The 15963-nt window shown below is 39.4% G+C and overlaps 1 protein-coding gene across 1 annotated transcript; it reads left to right on the top strand.

Moving 5' to 3' along the window:
- Nucleotides 1–6610: 6610 nt before the first annotated feature.
- scrt2 (scratch family zinc finger 2) lies at nucleotides 6611–11331 on the top strand. The gene is made up of 2 exons (XM_079466669.1): nucleotides 6611–7203; nucleotides 10060–11331. The coding sequence occupies exons 1-2, from the start codon at nucleotides 7044–7046 to the stop codon at nucleotides 10851–10853; spliced, it is 954 nt and encodes a 317-aa protein (XP_079322795.1). The 5' UTR covers nucleotides 6611–7043; the 3' UTR covers nucleotides 10854–11331.
- Nucleotides 11332–15963: the final 4632 nt, after the last annotated feature.

The following is a 15963-nucleotide window of genomic DNA, read 5'->3' as shown; positions in this document are numbered from 1 at the left end:
AGTTACTTACATTTTAAAACGTAGTTCTGCTTTCAACAAAATGTTAGCCATTTCTTAAAATAAATCAAAGCAGGTGCACCTGTATGGTGTATATATTTAAGTTGCATGTAGAAGTGTGTTTGTTGGGTTGTGCTAGACAGGACTATTCATTCTGGAATCAGGCCATGGCTCTGGTCTTAAAGCGATAGGTCTACTGTTCACACACTGTTGCTGCAATGTAACTGCCTAGGACAATTTAAATGGCCCCCATACAAAGAAATCACAATTAATGAAACATAACCAAAGCCATGATTGTATGGAGCAAAAGCTTTCAAATACTTTTTAAATACAAATTGAAATAATGTCTTGATTATTTAATGATGAAAGAAAGCGTGCTGTAGTGTTTTCAGTGTCAATTAATGCGCACACATCATAGAGATATGACTAATGCAGCATTGTAAAGGGCTCCCGGGTGATGCAGTTATTAATTCAATGGTTGGCCAAATCAGCTTCCAGGGTCATAATCAGGTTTAGTTCCTCAGTCACACATGCCAGTGTTGGATGGAGAAAAGTGTGTCGGTCATTCTGCTGAACACGCACCTTTGCCTCTGCAAGCATCAAAAGCACCTGTTACAACCCATTAAGTCACATTCATAAAACCACAGCAGCGAATGGGGCACTGAAGGACACAGAGCTTTAGGTCCAAAAGAAAGTGTCCTTCAGAAACAATATAATTTTCCTTTACGGTCTAAAAAGCTTAAATGGCATGACTGAATGCTGCTAATGTTGAAAATGAACAATTATAGGTCACTAATTTAAAGAATCTATGGAAATATGTTCTGTGTTTTACCATGGTGCTGTTTATATTTGAAGTATTATGCATGCATGTTTAAGAACTCATATTTATAGGCAGTCTGCATGGACTGTGTAAATTTATCAACATTCTTTAAAATGTCTTTTGTTTTCTGGGGAAGAAAGAAATCATGCATGTGTGAAATAACATGAGTGTGAATAAATGATGAAAAGAGTTATAATTTTTTATCTCTTTAATATTTCACAACAATAGGCTTTGGAGTATACATTTTATGTTTGGGAACAATAGCTTCCTCCTAATACATTAACTTATTTTTTTTTGCAGTCATTTGATACAGGTTTTTCGATTTCCTGATCCTGCACGTCACCGAGACCTTTTTACCTGCTCCCGCATATTGAAAAAGCTAACCTCTGCCCTGTAGTGAAATGTGTTCAACAATGGTAAAACACACCACAACACTTTACCACTAGATTAAATTGTTTCAGCCACACACCCTCAAACACCAAGCGCTCAACATCAGGCAATCTGTGCAGTGTTCCTTAACACCCCCCCCCCTCTCTCCCCACTCTTACTACCCTTTGTTATGTTCCAGCAGATGGATTTTGGAACAAAGAGCACCCCCCAACCCCTTCCCTTTTCCACCCTACCCCCATCACACACACTCACTAAAACACCACAATACACACACATCACTCACTCAAACACACCACACACTCATCGTACACTTTCTGCAGGATGCTTCAATTCAAAGCGATTTACTAGATAACAGCACCACTCTGGTTTGCTCTCTCACACCATCTTTCACCCTCTCCATCTCCCTGCCCAATCTCTATTTACTCCTCTGTGTGTGTTTGTGCGTGCATGTGTGTTTGGGGAAGCAGGTGTATAGATCTCTGGGTTCAGTGGGTCAGTCTTCAATAAAATCAAGAAGATTGAAGTCAATTTGCTCATTGACATGCTGCAAATCAACACCAGAACAAAACCGTGAGGATCAGAACCAGCCCACAGGGTCTCCACTCTAATCCTTATGTTTGTCATCCCTGATCGAGTTCAATACAGAAATGAAAAGATATCGTTGTACCCCCGGGATGCTGTGATTGTGGCTAACTAATAAATGTCATTGTTTTTGTTGTGTGTTTTCTATCCAGTTTAGTGGAGAGTTCATTGAAATGTAATTTTCCATTACTTTCTCACCATCATGTCATTTCAAACCTGTATGACCTTCATTTCTGCTGCAGAACACAAAAGAAGATATTCTGAAGAATGCTGGAAACCAAACAACACTGGACCCCCTTGACTTGAGACATTTCTCGAAATATCTTCTTTTGTGTTTCACGGACAAAAGTAAATCTCGTGGGTTTTGAATGAAATTAGGATAAATAAATAATGCTAAATATTTTTGGGTAAACTATTGAATTGTAGCATCTGTTGCTCAATTGTCTGGTTAAGTCAAGTTTTCTGTTGAAAAGAGTGTTGCCAAGTGATACATTTATGAAAACAAAAAGATGTGGGCTCCTGTGAACTTAGGAACATCACATATGATCATTATGGTCAATATTATGTTTGAACTCTGGCAGCATTATTTTTTATTCATAGGTAACACTAATGCAATGAACGTCAAACATTGTTAGTATGACTAAAATGTCTAAAAGGCTCTAAATAGTTTTTAGGGATGCTGTATAATCATATTGCCGTTAGTATCTTAACGCTGAATTTGAATTTGGCTTTATGTGAATACAGATGCTTTATCAAGACTAAATGTTTTTGTATGAGCTTTGAACATTTATTGATCGTATGTAACAAACCTAAAGTCTCGTCCTGTGAAATAACCTCCTTAACCCTGAGGGACTTCTATAGGGGGGAAAGTCGTTCTTGGTTGCGGTGTAGGTCTGTAATCATGGCTGGATGCTCTCTTTGCAGGCAGTAGACCCCTGAGACCGGCCACTGACACACATCAGCTGATCTTGAGAATGCTCTCACTGAAGTGGTTACCAGTTCACATGAATGAAGCCATAAAATTTGTGCACATTTATAAAATAATTTGTTAAAATTAGTTTGACAGGAGTAATACTAAAAAAACAAACACTGTGTAAATGTACAGCCAAGAAAGCAAAAGTACGTGTGATGTAATGGACTGTCTGATGTGTAGAAAGTGCTAGAGTGGCGTCCAAACAGGCTATTCAAGATTTGGGATTTGAATAGATCGTATTTAACTAAGAGGCCCATTAGCAGTGCTATCAAGAGCTTCTGCCTGGTGCTTCTGTTATATATAAAGGCACCTGCATCCAACACCCCATCATTTAACTCCCCTCCACCCGTCCAACTCCAGAGTCCTGTTAAAATATTGAGCAGGTACTTAAGTGTAATTTGGCTGAGTGCAGACATTGCTGTAGGGCCCTTCAATCTCTGAAGACATTTTGAAGAGACGGAACTAACAGCATCAATTATGTATACTATTATTCAACATCTCAGACAAAACAGAGAAAAGAGCCGATTCAGACTCATTGTGGTCTTTATTGGGATGAGTGATTACACAATTTCCACTAGTGGTTGACAGGCCTCATTACAAAAACACCGGTGGCATGACGAACTGTACCCATTACAAGATTCACAGACTCAATTTCAGATTCAGTTTGTTAAAACCATGGTAGTTTTTAATTTATGCATTTGGCAGGTGCATTTATTCAAAGCCACAACCTTTTTTCTGGGAATTAAATCCATTTGGTAGTACTTCTAGCACTATGCAGCATCAATTTAGCTAATTCAACTAATTTCTGGCCACGTTGTTTAATCTTATGTCAAAATCATAACATATAATGTAAACAAATACAATTGTAAAACCGAAATAACTTTCAGATATACGTTTTCATAGTGATCAATGATCAATTTTGAATTAAACAACAGAGACTAGACCAAAATAAATTAAATAACAAACAATACACTGAAAAAATAACTAATAGAATTAATTTAAAAAATCTTTTAATTAAAGTATTTGCACACAGTTAGTAATGTAAAGTGTATTTTATAAATACATTTACTATTAAAAACTGTGTGCAAAAACTTTCCTAATTAATACAAGAAGTGTTTTTTTGCAGTGTAAAGGAAATGGAAAACGAAGGGAAAAACTCTTTAAACTGAGTTACTACTGACAGACAATAGAGAGATCTCAAAAAGAGAGAAGGAGGGTAATTATGTGGAAATGAGCAGTCTCCCAGCATGCTTCTCTTCTTCAGCGATGCAGACAGGAGCCATTTGTCATCTGGCCCAAAATGGCATCTCTGGAGCCTGTTTTAGAGAGTAAGGCTTTCAGGAAGTGTGGTACTCTTTCTTCATGTAATATTCCTCCACTTATACTCTCTCTTCCTCTCTCACTACCCCAGAGTCCTGAAAACACAACTGAAACTATGATGTTACTCACACATCTAGCTATAAATCAAAGAGTATATCAAAATGTTTCCATAGTGTCCCCTGTCTATGTTCCACTGCCTTTATTAATTTCTCTTGGTCCCTGAGGCACCAGTGGCCTGCTATCCACAGCGGCTGACATCAGAACAGAGAGAGAGGATGCGATTAGATGCAAAGGGCTTCCACAAGTGTCATTTTTTCACGAATGACCTTCTGAGTCTCTTGGTGAAACACTTTTTTACTGCTCCAATCTTTCATTGCTTAACATAATACTTATTTACATGTACAAAGAATATGATATTACAAAACGGAGAAAGTAGAACCGTAGTCCAGCATCTTCATATAACCTTTCACATGAAATGATAAATAACCAAAGAAAGAGAAAGGGATTCAGAACATAATGATGCTTTTTTAGAGCTCCAGGAACAAAACAGTCTACAATATGAACAAAAAGAATTCTAAAAAAAGAATTTAAATGCAATCTCAGTTTATTACTGAGACACATTAAGGGGAAGCATGGTGTCCTATGACTTACAAAGTCATAGAATCACAAAATAATGAGAGACTGCAGGATATAGAGAGAGTAATGAGAAAAAGAAAACAGGAGAGGAGGAGGAGAGCATCTCCCAACGTGGGTTTTGTGTTTCTCCTTTAAGCAGAACATTCCGGATAAATGAAACCACACAGAAGGCAAAGAGAATCAGACACCAGGGATCTGAGAAACAGGAAGCATTCCAGAAAGAGTGATGAAGGAGGAAGAGAGAGAGAGATGGAGATAGATAGAACGAAGGGAGCAGAAAAAGTAGCTTCATCTGAGGATGAGATAGATGGAGATACAGAATAAATCCCCCCAAACAATAATCACTGGATGAAACCCAAAGCCTTTCATAGCACGCAGCAGGCAGATCTGATCTGGCCCGCAGGCATTGGGGGTGGGGTAGGGAACCGCCTGTCCTGGGGCAGTGACCAGATGCTCAAATGAAAGATTGGGATTTTTCCTCTTTGTGTGTGAAAGGGGTGGGTGGGGGGGTCATATACACAACCTGTAACATTTCACTTGTTGATAATTGCAGTGATTTCGGCCACTTCTTTGGAATCTTATAAAAATTTATTTTATAAAAACAATATGCAAACATAATAATAAAAAAGAACCTTTAAATAAATAGAATTCATTTTAATGTATTTGTTTAGAGTTATATAGGTCTATAATGTAAAGATTGTAGTTCATTTAAATAAGACATTTTTAAAAACAATTGAAATAAAAATGCATCTGTATTTCTGTATGGAAAAAAACTTAAAAACTGACCTGCTAAAAGTTTAATACAACATTCTAAAATCGACCCCAGAAGCCATTTGGGCATTATTATTATTTTAGAGAACTGCTCAGAGAGAGAGAGAGAGAGAATGGGCGAGAGAGACTGGCATGTGATGTATTCAGACACTTCATTAAGTGAATGGGGGGCTGGTTTCAGAGACTCCCTCTAGCTTTACACGCAAGCACAAAGACATAAAGAACATAAAGGCTGCAGCATGCAGGCAGATGCCGACATCATCCCGTCCTGTGAAGATCCATTCACAGCAACTGTGTCCGGCACCTTCCCTCATCGTACACACACTCCTACATTTGCTGCTGATAGTGTGTGCAGGATCGGCTAGGCTTTTGAGGAATTAAATTGCACAAATCCCATTTTGCTTCATAAAATACATATGTAACTGCTTTGTGTTGGTTGCTTCATGTTTAAAATGTTTGCTTCTGACAGCTGCTTTAAGTGACTTTTATTGCATTAATTTATCTGTTTGTGTTCTCCTTGACAATCAAAGTCATGACATTGCTGTCAGGGTCATAGGTTAAAGGGTAGTGGTAGGGTCTGGGAATAAAAAAGACCATAAGCTTGAAAAATGTATGTTCACTATGTATGTTAGCTGCATGTTTTGCTGCAAAATCCCAAGAACTGCAAAAGTTTCACTATTCTGCTATCGAAGAATTTGCGGACAGACTATAAAGTATAACTGACGTTTGCTGATTTAGACAGGGTTGGAGAGAAAAAAGGGAAGCAGGTACGGCTTGCAGGCATTTGATGCGCTTGTCAGTGAAACAGACGGGACACAAAACAGAACAGAATGCATGCGGGTTGTTATATCAACTCAGTTTGAGATCTGCGTGACATTTCAGGCTTTCCTCCTCTTTTTCTCTCTCTCATAGAATGGGGGAGTGAGAGGAGGGAGGGGGGTATCAGAGGGGGGTCTGTCTGTCTGCCTGCGTGTGAAGGCACAGACGGTTCAGTAGTAATGTGATGTGTGTCCCGAGGGATGTTTGATGGATTAATGCTGAGCAGCTCCATTGCGATGTACCACCTGATCTCTCTCCCACTGCCTGCCTCTATAAAACCTGCCTGACTGCTGATCTCAGCTAGTCTCACAGTCTCTCCTCTCTCTGCCTCTCTCTCCCTCTTTCTCTCTCTCTCTCTCTCTCTCTGTCTCTCTCTCTCTTCTCTATCTCTTCCACCGCCTCCGCTGCAGGCTAGGAGCTATCCAGTGCTGAACAAGTGATTTTTCCTTTTTTTTTCAAAGCGTAAGCAGGCTTGTGTGTGTACAGTAGCAAGCACACACACACATTATTGTATCATCAGACATCTTTCTCGCCTCCTGCGTGCTGTTTATTTCCTGCATTTACTCTTTATTTGTTTTTTGTAACGGGACGTGGACCATCTTTTTTGTTGGAGCGGAGAGAATTTTCATGTGGGACAGCACCAAGATTTTCCCTGGGATTTTGTTCGTGTTGGCATTCTGTCTGCGGCCGATGTGAGGGATTTCTGCTGCGTCTGCGAGCGACCGTGTGTGAATCATGCCGCGTTCGTTTCTAGTGAAGAAAATCAAACTGGATGATTTCTCCTCGTCTCCTGTGACAGCATCTAATCATCATCATCATGATCAGCTCGACAATTCCTTTGCACGCTCCCGTTCCCGTCCCACGACGAACCTGGGTGTCCGGCTCTGCCAAAATGGTGAGTACGGTTTCTGTCCCAGATATTGTTTCCATGCAGTTATACATACAGTAGGTTCACTTGATGTTCAATCCTGTCTCCAAAAGCCTGGATGACATTGCCATTAAAAACAAAATGTTCAATGACAGAAAAAATAAGTGTGTTTTCAACATTTAAAGTCCAGAAGATGTAACATAAAGCATTCTGTTCTGGATTTAGGATCCAAACTAATCCCTAAAAGCCTCCATCCTTTCACCCCTAGCTAACCCCCCCCCCCCCCCCACACCATCCTCATCGTCTCCGATTGTACCCCATTTGTTTTTGTATGTTTTTGACACATGCAGATGTGCGGATGCAAATCGGGTCACACAGGGAGATCAGCTTATCCGAATAAAGCCATACGAAAGCACCCAGGCTGCAATCCGTTTATTGTCGTAACAGCTAATGCTAATGCTAACACCTCGAGAGTCAGGCTAAGCACTGTGGATGCTGCCGCTTTGTGGAGCTGATGTGTTTGTCCTTAGCTCATACTGCCCTTGAGTTTCAAATCCCCCCCACCCCACAGAATACTCTCTCATACTCCTCCCCCATCCTCCTTTTCTGTCTGATCTAACTATTTCTCCTTTTCTCGCTGCTGCTTCCGGGCACATGAATCTAAGTGCTGCTGGGGGAGTGGGGGGTGGTTCGAATTTCAGCCATCATTGATGTCTCCCGAGACATTGCTGTACAGTATTGTACGGCTTGAGGGAAAGATAAGGAGAAATAGAGGATGAAAAAGCTTGCGACAGCACTGACTTTTGTCACATGAGGCAGCAGGGTACAGGAAGCGTGCACGCATGCACACACACACACACGCACACGCACACACACACACACACACACACACACACACACACACACACACAGGACAAATAGCATCACAGCATCCCCAGCATCCCTAAGTAGACATGATGGGACAGGCTGAGCTAAACTAAGCCAGTCTAGTGAGACTAAAGTGAGTCCATGAGCTCTCTGTCCTGGCAGATTTTAGTAGCAGATGTGTGGCTCTATATGGCCTGCTATGATGTTTTTCATGGATAAGCGAGATAAGACAAGAGGGATATAATCCCACCTGTTACAAAAACAACAGACATTTGTTGTTTATTTGGGCCATCATATTAACTTTTAGCTACGCTGCTCCTTTAAAAATGACACCTATGGTCTTATATTGGACATATTTCAATTAAAACATTTTATTGCTTGCATTTGCGTTTTAAGACTTTGTAATAAAAAGAGAAAGCTTTTGTTTCAAACGAACTGCATGGTGTTTTCTCTCTGGGTTAAATATGGGTTTCTTCCTCAGCGTCATTCATTATTGTGACAGACTAATGTTTTTGCGGCATCGTGAAGGTCAAGCGTCAAGACCTCCTAAACAAAGAACGAGCAACTCCTCATGTCAAGACAGTCAATATAGGCTAACAAGAAACGCTAAAAATGTGCCTCTATTGCTCGGAGACACGCGATCGCCTTTTATGCATTGTCGAGGAAAGGCACGAAACAAAGAATGCGTCTCAAAATCACAGTGAGCTGGCTGACTAGACAACATGTATTGAAACGTATGTGCGATCCCAGCGTCCTTTTGTTTGACTGTAAATACTGACTGAAACTTGTTGCACGCTTTCATTTGACCTAACAATATATTTTAAATTATTTCAATACATTGTTATATTGTAATACTACTGAGATTTAACAAATAAACAAATAAATAAGAAAAAGCATCTCTCAGCAGTTTTAGAAAAATAAACCCGGATTAGGTTATTATACCGACTTAGAAGCCCACTGAGAACCAGGCTACTATTATTTTATTGTTTCTACTATAGGTCATAACAAATTAAAATTTATTAAAATTTAAATTTAGATGCATATTTTGTGATTCCTTCTTTATTCTCACTGGTTTATTAGCTCAAAACTGATTCTCAATTTTGTATTAATGCTTTTGGGTTTCCCTTTTAGTGCACATATCGAATTAAAAAGATTTTGTTCAAAGACGTGGCACCTCGTAAGCAACATTATGTCTGTGAATTAAAATGCCGATAAATGTGTGTCTGGGCCCCACGGCTGCCAGAAATCCTTTTAGCGGGTCCTGAATGACCCTCAAGATGCATTAAGGCTCGATCCTCACTGCCACAGAGCTAAATAATCCGTTTAGAGAAGTTAGTGGGAGTTTATTTGTTTCAGTACGTATATGGATCAAGCATCTACAATGTTTGGAGTTTATCAGTGTGTTTTGATGGTTTTACATCTGTGAAAGAGCTCCAGATCTCCACTTGGAATCCATTATCCATTAGTTTCCTTTTAACAATTTTGAATGTTAACTGCCATTTACTTTCACCATTGTATTGTGTACGGACAAATGAACACAAACTGGAGCCCTATAGCTTAATGCTATCAAAAACTGAGTGGCTTCTTCATCTCATGAAAGAGAAAGAAAAGAGGCACTTATGCTTCCACTACAGCTAACCTGCTTAATTAGCCATTACACATGTTCAAACCCTCTGGGTCTCTCACTCACTCACTCACTCACTCACTCACTCACTCACTCACTCACTCACTCACTCACTCACTCACTCACTCACTCACTCACTCACTCATTCTCTTCTGATGATAATAGAAATATTTTATTTAATTTATGAAAATGCATATGTTTAAAAGTGTTAATCGTGTAGTTCCTAAGATGATGGGATATAGCTGTTGTGGTAGCGGGTGTTTTAATACCAGTGTACCTGTTTATTTTTGTGTCTATTTGTTCTCACTATACCTGTATCTGTAGTGTTCAGTGGAGAAGCGAGAGGTTAATAAATGAATAACTTGCTCATTGGTAATATGTTTCTGCTTCAGGCTACATCCAGGATTACATCAGTTCTTCAGCACACTCAGAGGAGAAGCAGGCCGAGATGAAGCTGGGCTCTGGGTTGTCAGATCCACTGTACTCCCCCGTCAGCAGTGGTGGAGGGGAATACTGCCAACCGGACCTGGAACATCCGGACAGCCCTCAGTCCGGCCTCACGGCCCCCGGATATTTCAGCAGCGAGAGCGAGTCCCTTACTGAGGGTTACACCATGGACGCGTTCTTCATATCCGACGGGCGATCGAGGAGGAAGGGAGAGGTTGTCGAAGCAAAGAAAGTTGACCCAGAAGATAAAGAAGTGGGCGGGGTCAGCAACGGAGGCCCCAGACACACCTGCAATGAGTGCGGAAAGACCTACGCCACCTCCTCAAACCTGAGCCGACACAAGCAGACCCACCGTAGCCTCGACAGCAAGATGGCCCGCAAGTGTCCCACCTGCGACAAGGTCTACGTGTCTATGCCAGCACTGGCCATGCATATTCTCACCCACAACCTCAAGCACAAATGTCATGTGTGCAGCAAAGCCTTCAGTCGGCCGTGGCTTCTCCAGGGGCACATGCGATCACATACGGGTGAAAAACCGTTTGCCTGCGCCCACTGTGGTAAAGCCTTCGCAGACCGTTCTAACCTACGGGCGCACATGCAGACGCATTCGGCCTTCAAGCACTACCGCTGCAAACGTTGCAATAAAACCTTTGCGTTGAAGTCATACCTGAACAAGCACTACGAGTCCGCCTGCTTCAGAGGCTCCGGAGACGAGGATGAGTCTGGATCTGAGAATTAACAAATGCAGATGCAGCATTAGAGAGAAGAAAGATTAAAAAGAGATAAATGAGAACACAAATCCCTCTACCCTCCACTTACTCCTTCACAACTTCCCCCACTCTCCCTTTTTTAGAAAGCAATATTTTCACCGAGAAAAAACCAAACAAACCCAATAATAAGAAGACAATAATGAATAGATGCTGGATTTTTTTTCTTTGGTAAAGACTTCACTCATACAGACACTTAAAATTATGAGGCCTGGCATGCAAATTTTTATGAGCATAATGCTATTATTAACAATAGTAATAATATTTAGATTCCTGATGTTTTATAGCAAATACAAAAAAGAAAAAAAAAAGAAAAAAGGACAGCAACAAGTTTGTGCTTTTTGAGAAATGAAAATCGATTTGTATTTTTATGCTGCTCTTTTATTTTGAATTATTTTGCAACTGCCAACATGAACTTTTTATGAAAATGTGAATATTGACAGTATTGGCAAAAAAAGAAAAGGAAAAAAAGATTGTAGACCTCTGAAAGGTGAAAACTTTTGTTACACTTTGGTATTTTATTTATAAGTGTTATTTTTATATTGAAATTCCCACAAATCCTTGGTTCCATTTTAATTTATTGAATTATTTATTTGCTTATTTAATTAATTATTGTGCCAATCATTTCCTGTAACTATTGGTGTATGATGGAGAAGAGTGACCGCAGATCAAGTTTGTCACGGTTGACGTGGATACATTGAGGATACAGCGTGTCTCCAAACATCTCTCATCACGACACGGACAACAGGGACTGCAGATCTTGAACACTCACTCTGGTGGTCTTCCTGCACAAATCACACTGAAACAGACTGCATGTGCTCCCAGTGACAGGAGCTCCTCCCCTTGTCTTCCTGCTCCATGATTACCTCACCCAGAGGCAGGTATGACCCCTAACCTCTGCTCTGTCCATGCTCTTAAAGCAATCCATCAAACAAACCTCATTTCTACCATTCCAGTATTGCTGTTGTTGAGCATATGTATTTATTTATGCACTATTGTCCGTTCCTTATTTATTATTGTGTATTTATTTATGTACCTATTTATTTATTGTTTTGATTTTTTATTCTCTGTGTTATGGATTCTGAACTGCCGTTGAACTTTAAAGATGCTGCTCTTTAATGAAACTCTTTATATGCATGATTCAGCTGTAGAGGAATTTTAGTCTTTTTGGTGAGGAACGGTATGCAGTGTTTAAGAAAGAGCAATTCAGGTGATGATGCTTTGAATAATGGGCAATAATTCTTCATAGGTACAGCCACTTATATAATCACAGCTGTCCTGTTAGCAGTCATTTAGGGCAATAAACGAAACCTCCTAAATATATCAAAGGTCATTTTCTCCATTTCGTTGTTTCTGTTCCATTTCCTGCTGAAGCTAGGACCCACCCAGAGTGTCTATAAGTGCTTGTGTGACTCCACCCACATGTCTGTGACATCACAATTCATCTCATTTCTAAAGCCAAACACTTCAGTGTAAATATCTAAACACCAATACAATCACGAATGACATGCACAGCTAAATCAAATTATACTGCTCCCTGTAGGAGCAAATCAAACTTATAATACAACATTTTCATTTTGTACTTACAAATTTAAATGACACTTTAATAATGGAATCAGCAGCAATAATTTTAACTAGACATCATTTTTTACAGGAGTAATGCATCTCTCTTGCAAAAGCGTATGAATATAATCACAAAAGACCAATCCATAGCGTTACAAATTCATTTCTTTTAGCTGGCTGTCCAAATAAATCCCATCATAAGCGGCAGATGCCAGATGATGACATGAATATGACAGAGTTTCAGTGATATGTAAAATCGAAGTCCCACTTTCTAGACCCAGAAATAATAACCCCCACAGCCCCGCCCCTCTCACCGACCAATTAGAATGCTGTATTCAGCCAGACGGTGTTTGGTGTGAGGGGGTGCTGAGTTCAGGATGGAGATGAAACAAAATAGAGGCTTAATGACAGAATTGCTGGTAATAACTGAGCATATGGGATCGATGTGCCGCTGTATGATAAAGATCAGAAAGGTGTTTGGAGATGAAAGGATGAGAGGCACAATTGTGTAATCAGTCTCTCTTTTTACATCCGTGGAACAGTTTACTTTATAATAATGATATTTTATTATCACCAAGAAGGAAAACAGTGTAAAGCAAGGGCTGTGTGTTACCTTTTTTTACTGCAGCTATAGCAATATGATTAAAGCACCAAAAAGTTAAATAAACAAATAATAATACATAAACAATGAATATGTTTTAATCAATAATGTTTTTTAAATAAAATCGTTTATTATCATCTTTGCAGAGATCACATGCGTGCATTTATAGTGATTTTACTTCTTTGAATGCAGAAAATGTAATTCAGTGACAGATAAGTTCATTTATTCTCCACATATGATTAGTACATTCTATTATTGTAAGTTACTCTAGATCCAAAAATATGTATCAGCATATATTTAACATGCAGGCACATGTGCTTAAACATATACAGATGTAGCTCATGTCAAAGTGAATAGGCCCCTAAGGGGTTTTAACAGGTGTTGGTGGACAGACAGTAGTCAAGGAATATAATTGAGTCTGCGTTTGACCTTGGGAGGTAGGTCGAGCAGCAGCAGCCAAAGGCTCTGTCAGCGTTTTGCATATTGTAAAAAGGACGGCACAATCTCAGTAATGGGCCAAAACCTGCAGGGAATAGATAATGAGTTTCCCCTCCTATCTTTCTCCTGCACTTCATCTCTTATCCATCCATTTCTGACCTGGTACATTGGCACGCCGTGTCCTAGCAGAGCTCAGCATCGTTGACGGACACCCATTCCGCTTTTGTTCTGAAACCATCTTTCATTATTCTGACACACCCACTGTTTGAGAATCAACACATTGTCCTCTATGACCTGAAAGTTACTTTACGTTTGGATATTTTCCTTTGTCAGTCTTTATAATAGGTTTTGAGAGGAAATTCCGATTATGCAAAGCTTACTGAAATGTAGAGCATCTCTTAAGGCTGTTTCAAAGGTCTACCATCAGCCCTTCATTTTTTTTCCAGAAAAATATTTTCCCACAAACATGACAAAATGTCAGACACCTGATAAGATAAGCAATGAAAAGCATTACTCCTGAAGCGAGTGTAAATATATGTGTATATAGATCTCAGCAATAATGAGACGTCGCATGAGACATTTGCTTTACCTTTTCCGAACAGTCGAACCCTGGACAGGTTGGAAAGGATCAGGGACCCCATCGGTTCATTACCTGATGTAGCTACCAGCAATATTAACAATGCTGATTGTTCTCTCTGTTCACCAGGATCTCTCCATGTCTCTCTTTCTCTTCTTTTTTATTCGGTGGAAGTGCCCAGCCTGGCTGAACAATAACATGAAGTGCCAAAAAAACAAAAAGTTATTTCCATGACAAAAGCCTTCAGCATATGGTAGGCAACTCACAGCCCTCCATATGGTCCTTGAGTGATTTCAAATTGTCTCTCATTTTCTCCCTTGCCTTCTCTCTTTAGCTTATTTCTTCCTGTCTGTGTAAAGACATATAGATTTTTCCACTTCTGATACTACATTTTGCCTGTTACAAGAGGTAAAGCCAATAGTGATGTTTATGTACAATAAAATCAATAGCACAAGGAGTCTGATGTGTCTGTATCATTTTATCGACTTTCTACCTCATTCATTCATTTTTTAAAGAGAACAACAATTCAAACAAACCCGCAAACACTGATCATGGTTATATAATGTAAAAACTTGCCCACCATGTTAAGATGCGAAGCCTGTAGATGTATGTCATAAAAACAGAGACACTGTCTGTGCCCTGCTCTTACAACACTCAAGAACTTGATGCTGAACTGGGATCAGCCTTCCCCCCATGCATCAAGCCTATAAGTATCCTGAGAAAAAGATCAAAACTGTTGTCAAGTCAGCAGCTAAAGTCAATCTGAAAGCTAGCACTGAAGCATCTGTTCTGGTGCTGTTAAGCCAGTCTAACTCATTAAATGTTAATGAAACATTGATTTTATGTTACTCTCTGGCCCTACAAAGATGCAGCACTCAGAGCTGAATAGCACAGAGAAAGAAAGATAGATAGAAAGACAGAGAGAAATGTCAGGAGAGAGCAGTTGTCCAGGAAATTGGAAACAGGAGTCAGATTCAAACATTGTGTCCTTTGCTGCCCTGCAGAGTTAGCAGAGAAGGCACTGTTTTACTCACTGTTATATTACTTTAACAGTTCCCTCTGATGCAGTTAAAAATGTAAATATGAGAGAAGGCTGGCTCTCTTCTGCCCCCTTAAGGGCATTCGAACTGTTCTTGGTTAAGTACATTAACTTCCAGATATCCGTTTTTCAACTGTAAGCCTACATTTAAGATTAATATACGTTTTTAAGGTAATAATATGTCTCTTAAAAGTGAACATATTAAGTTTAGCTTAAGCATCAGTCAGACATTAAACAGAAAGTCAGACGGATGAGCAGAGAGACAAAGTGAGCCCTAGAAACAGATAAATGCTGTTTATGGGTCATGTTTTCAGACCGGAGCTGCATCTAAAATATTAAAATAATGTATGTACTGTTCATGCAGAACAGCTGGGGTTGAGTAGACCATCAAGTCTGCATTAATTTGAACTTTAAAATGATAAAAGCAGTATTATTAACATCATTACTTTTCTTAACACGTGTAAATAAGATACACTGTAATGCACATCATTTCCTTCTATTTCATTATGACCAATTATGTTATTATGGCAGGTTTACTGGAAAATATGATAGTGGTCAGTGTATCTAAATGACACAAGGGTAAATAAATTATGACAGAATCTTTTTGAGTGAACTGTCCCTTTAAGTTGATTCAAAGCTACCACAATATCCTCGAGTTGTAAATATTTAACTGTTTAATTTGTTTTATTTAAAAATACATGCAAACTAGTCGCTTTTTGGCCAAATTTGCTATTTTCAATAAAAAATAGGTCATTTAGGTTTTTTCCCTTTGTGGAACCATTAGGTTTCATAATAATTCATTATTAAACACCACCATCTACAATATTGAACATGCAACCCTAAACCACTCAACTCTCAGTAAAG

Source organism: Barbatula barbatula (genome assembly GCF_947034865.1).
Source record: "Barbatula barbatula genome assembly, chromosome: 11".
Classification (NCBI taxonomy): Eukaryota; Metazoa; Chordata; class Actinopteri; order Cypriniformes; family Nemacheilidae; genus Barbatula; species Barbatula barbatula.
This window is presented reverse-complemented; position numbering and strand designations above follow the sequence as displayed.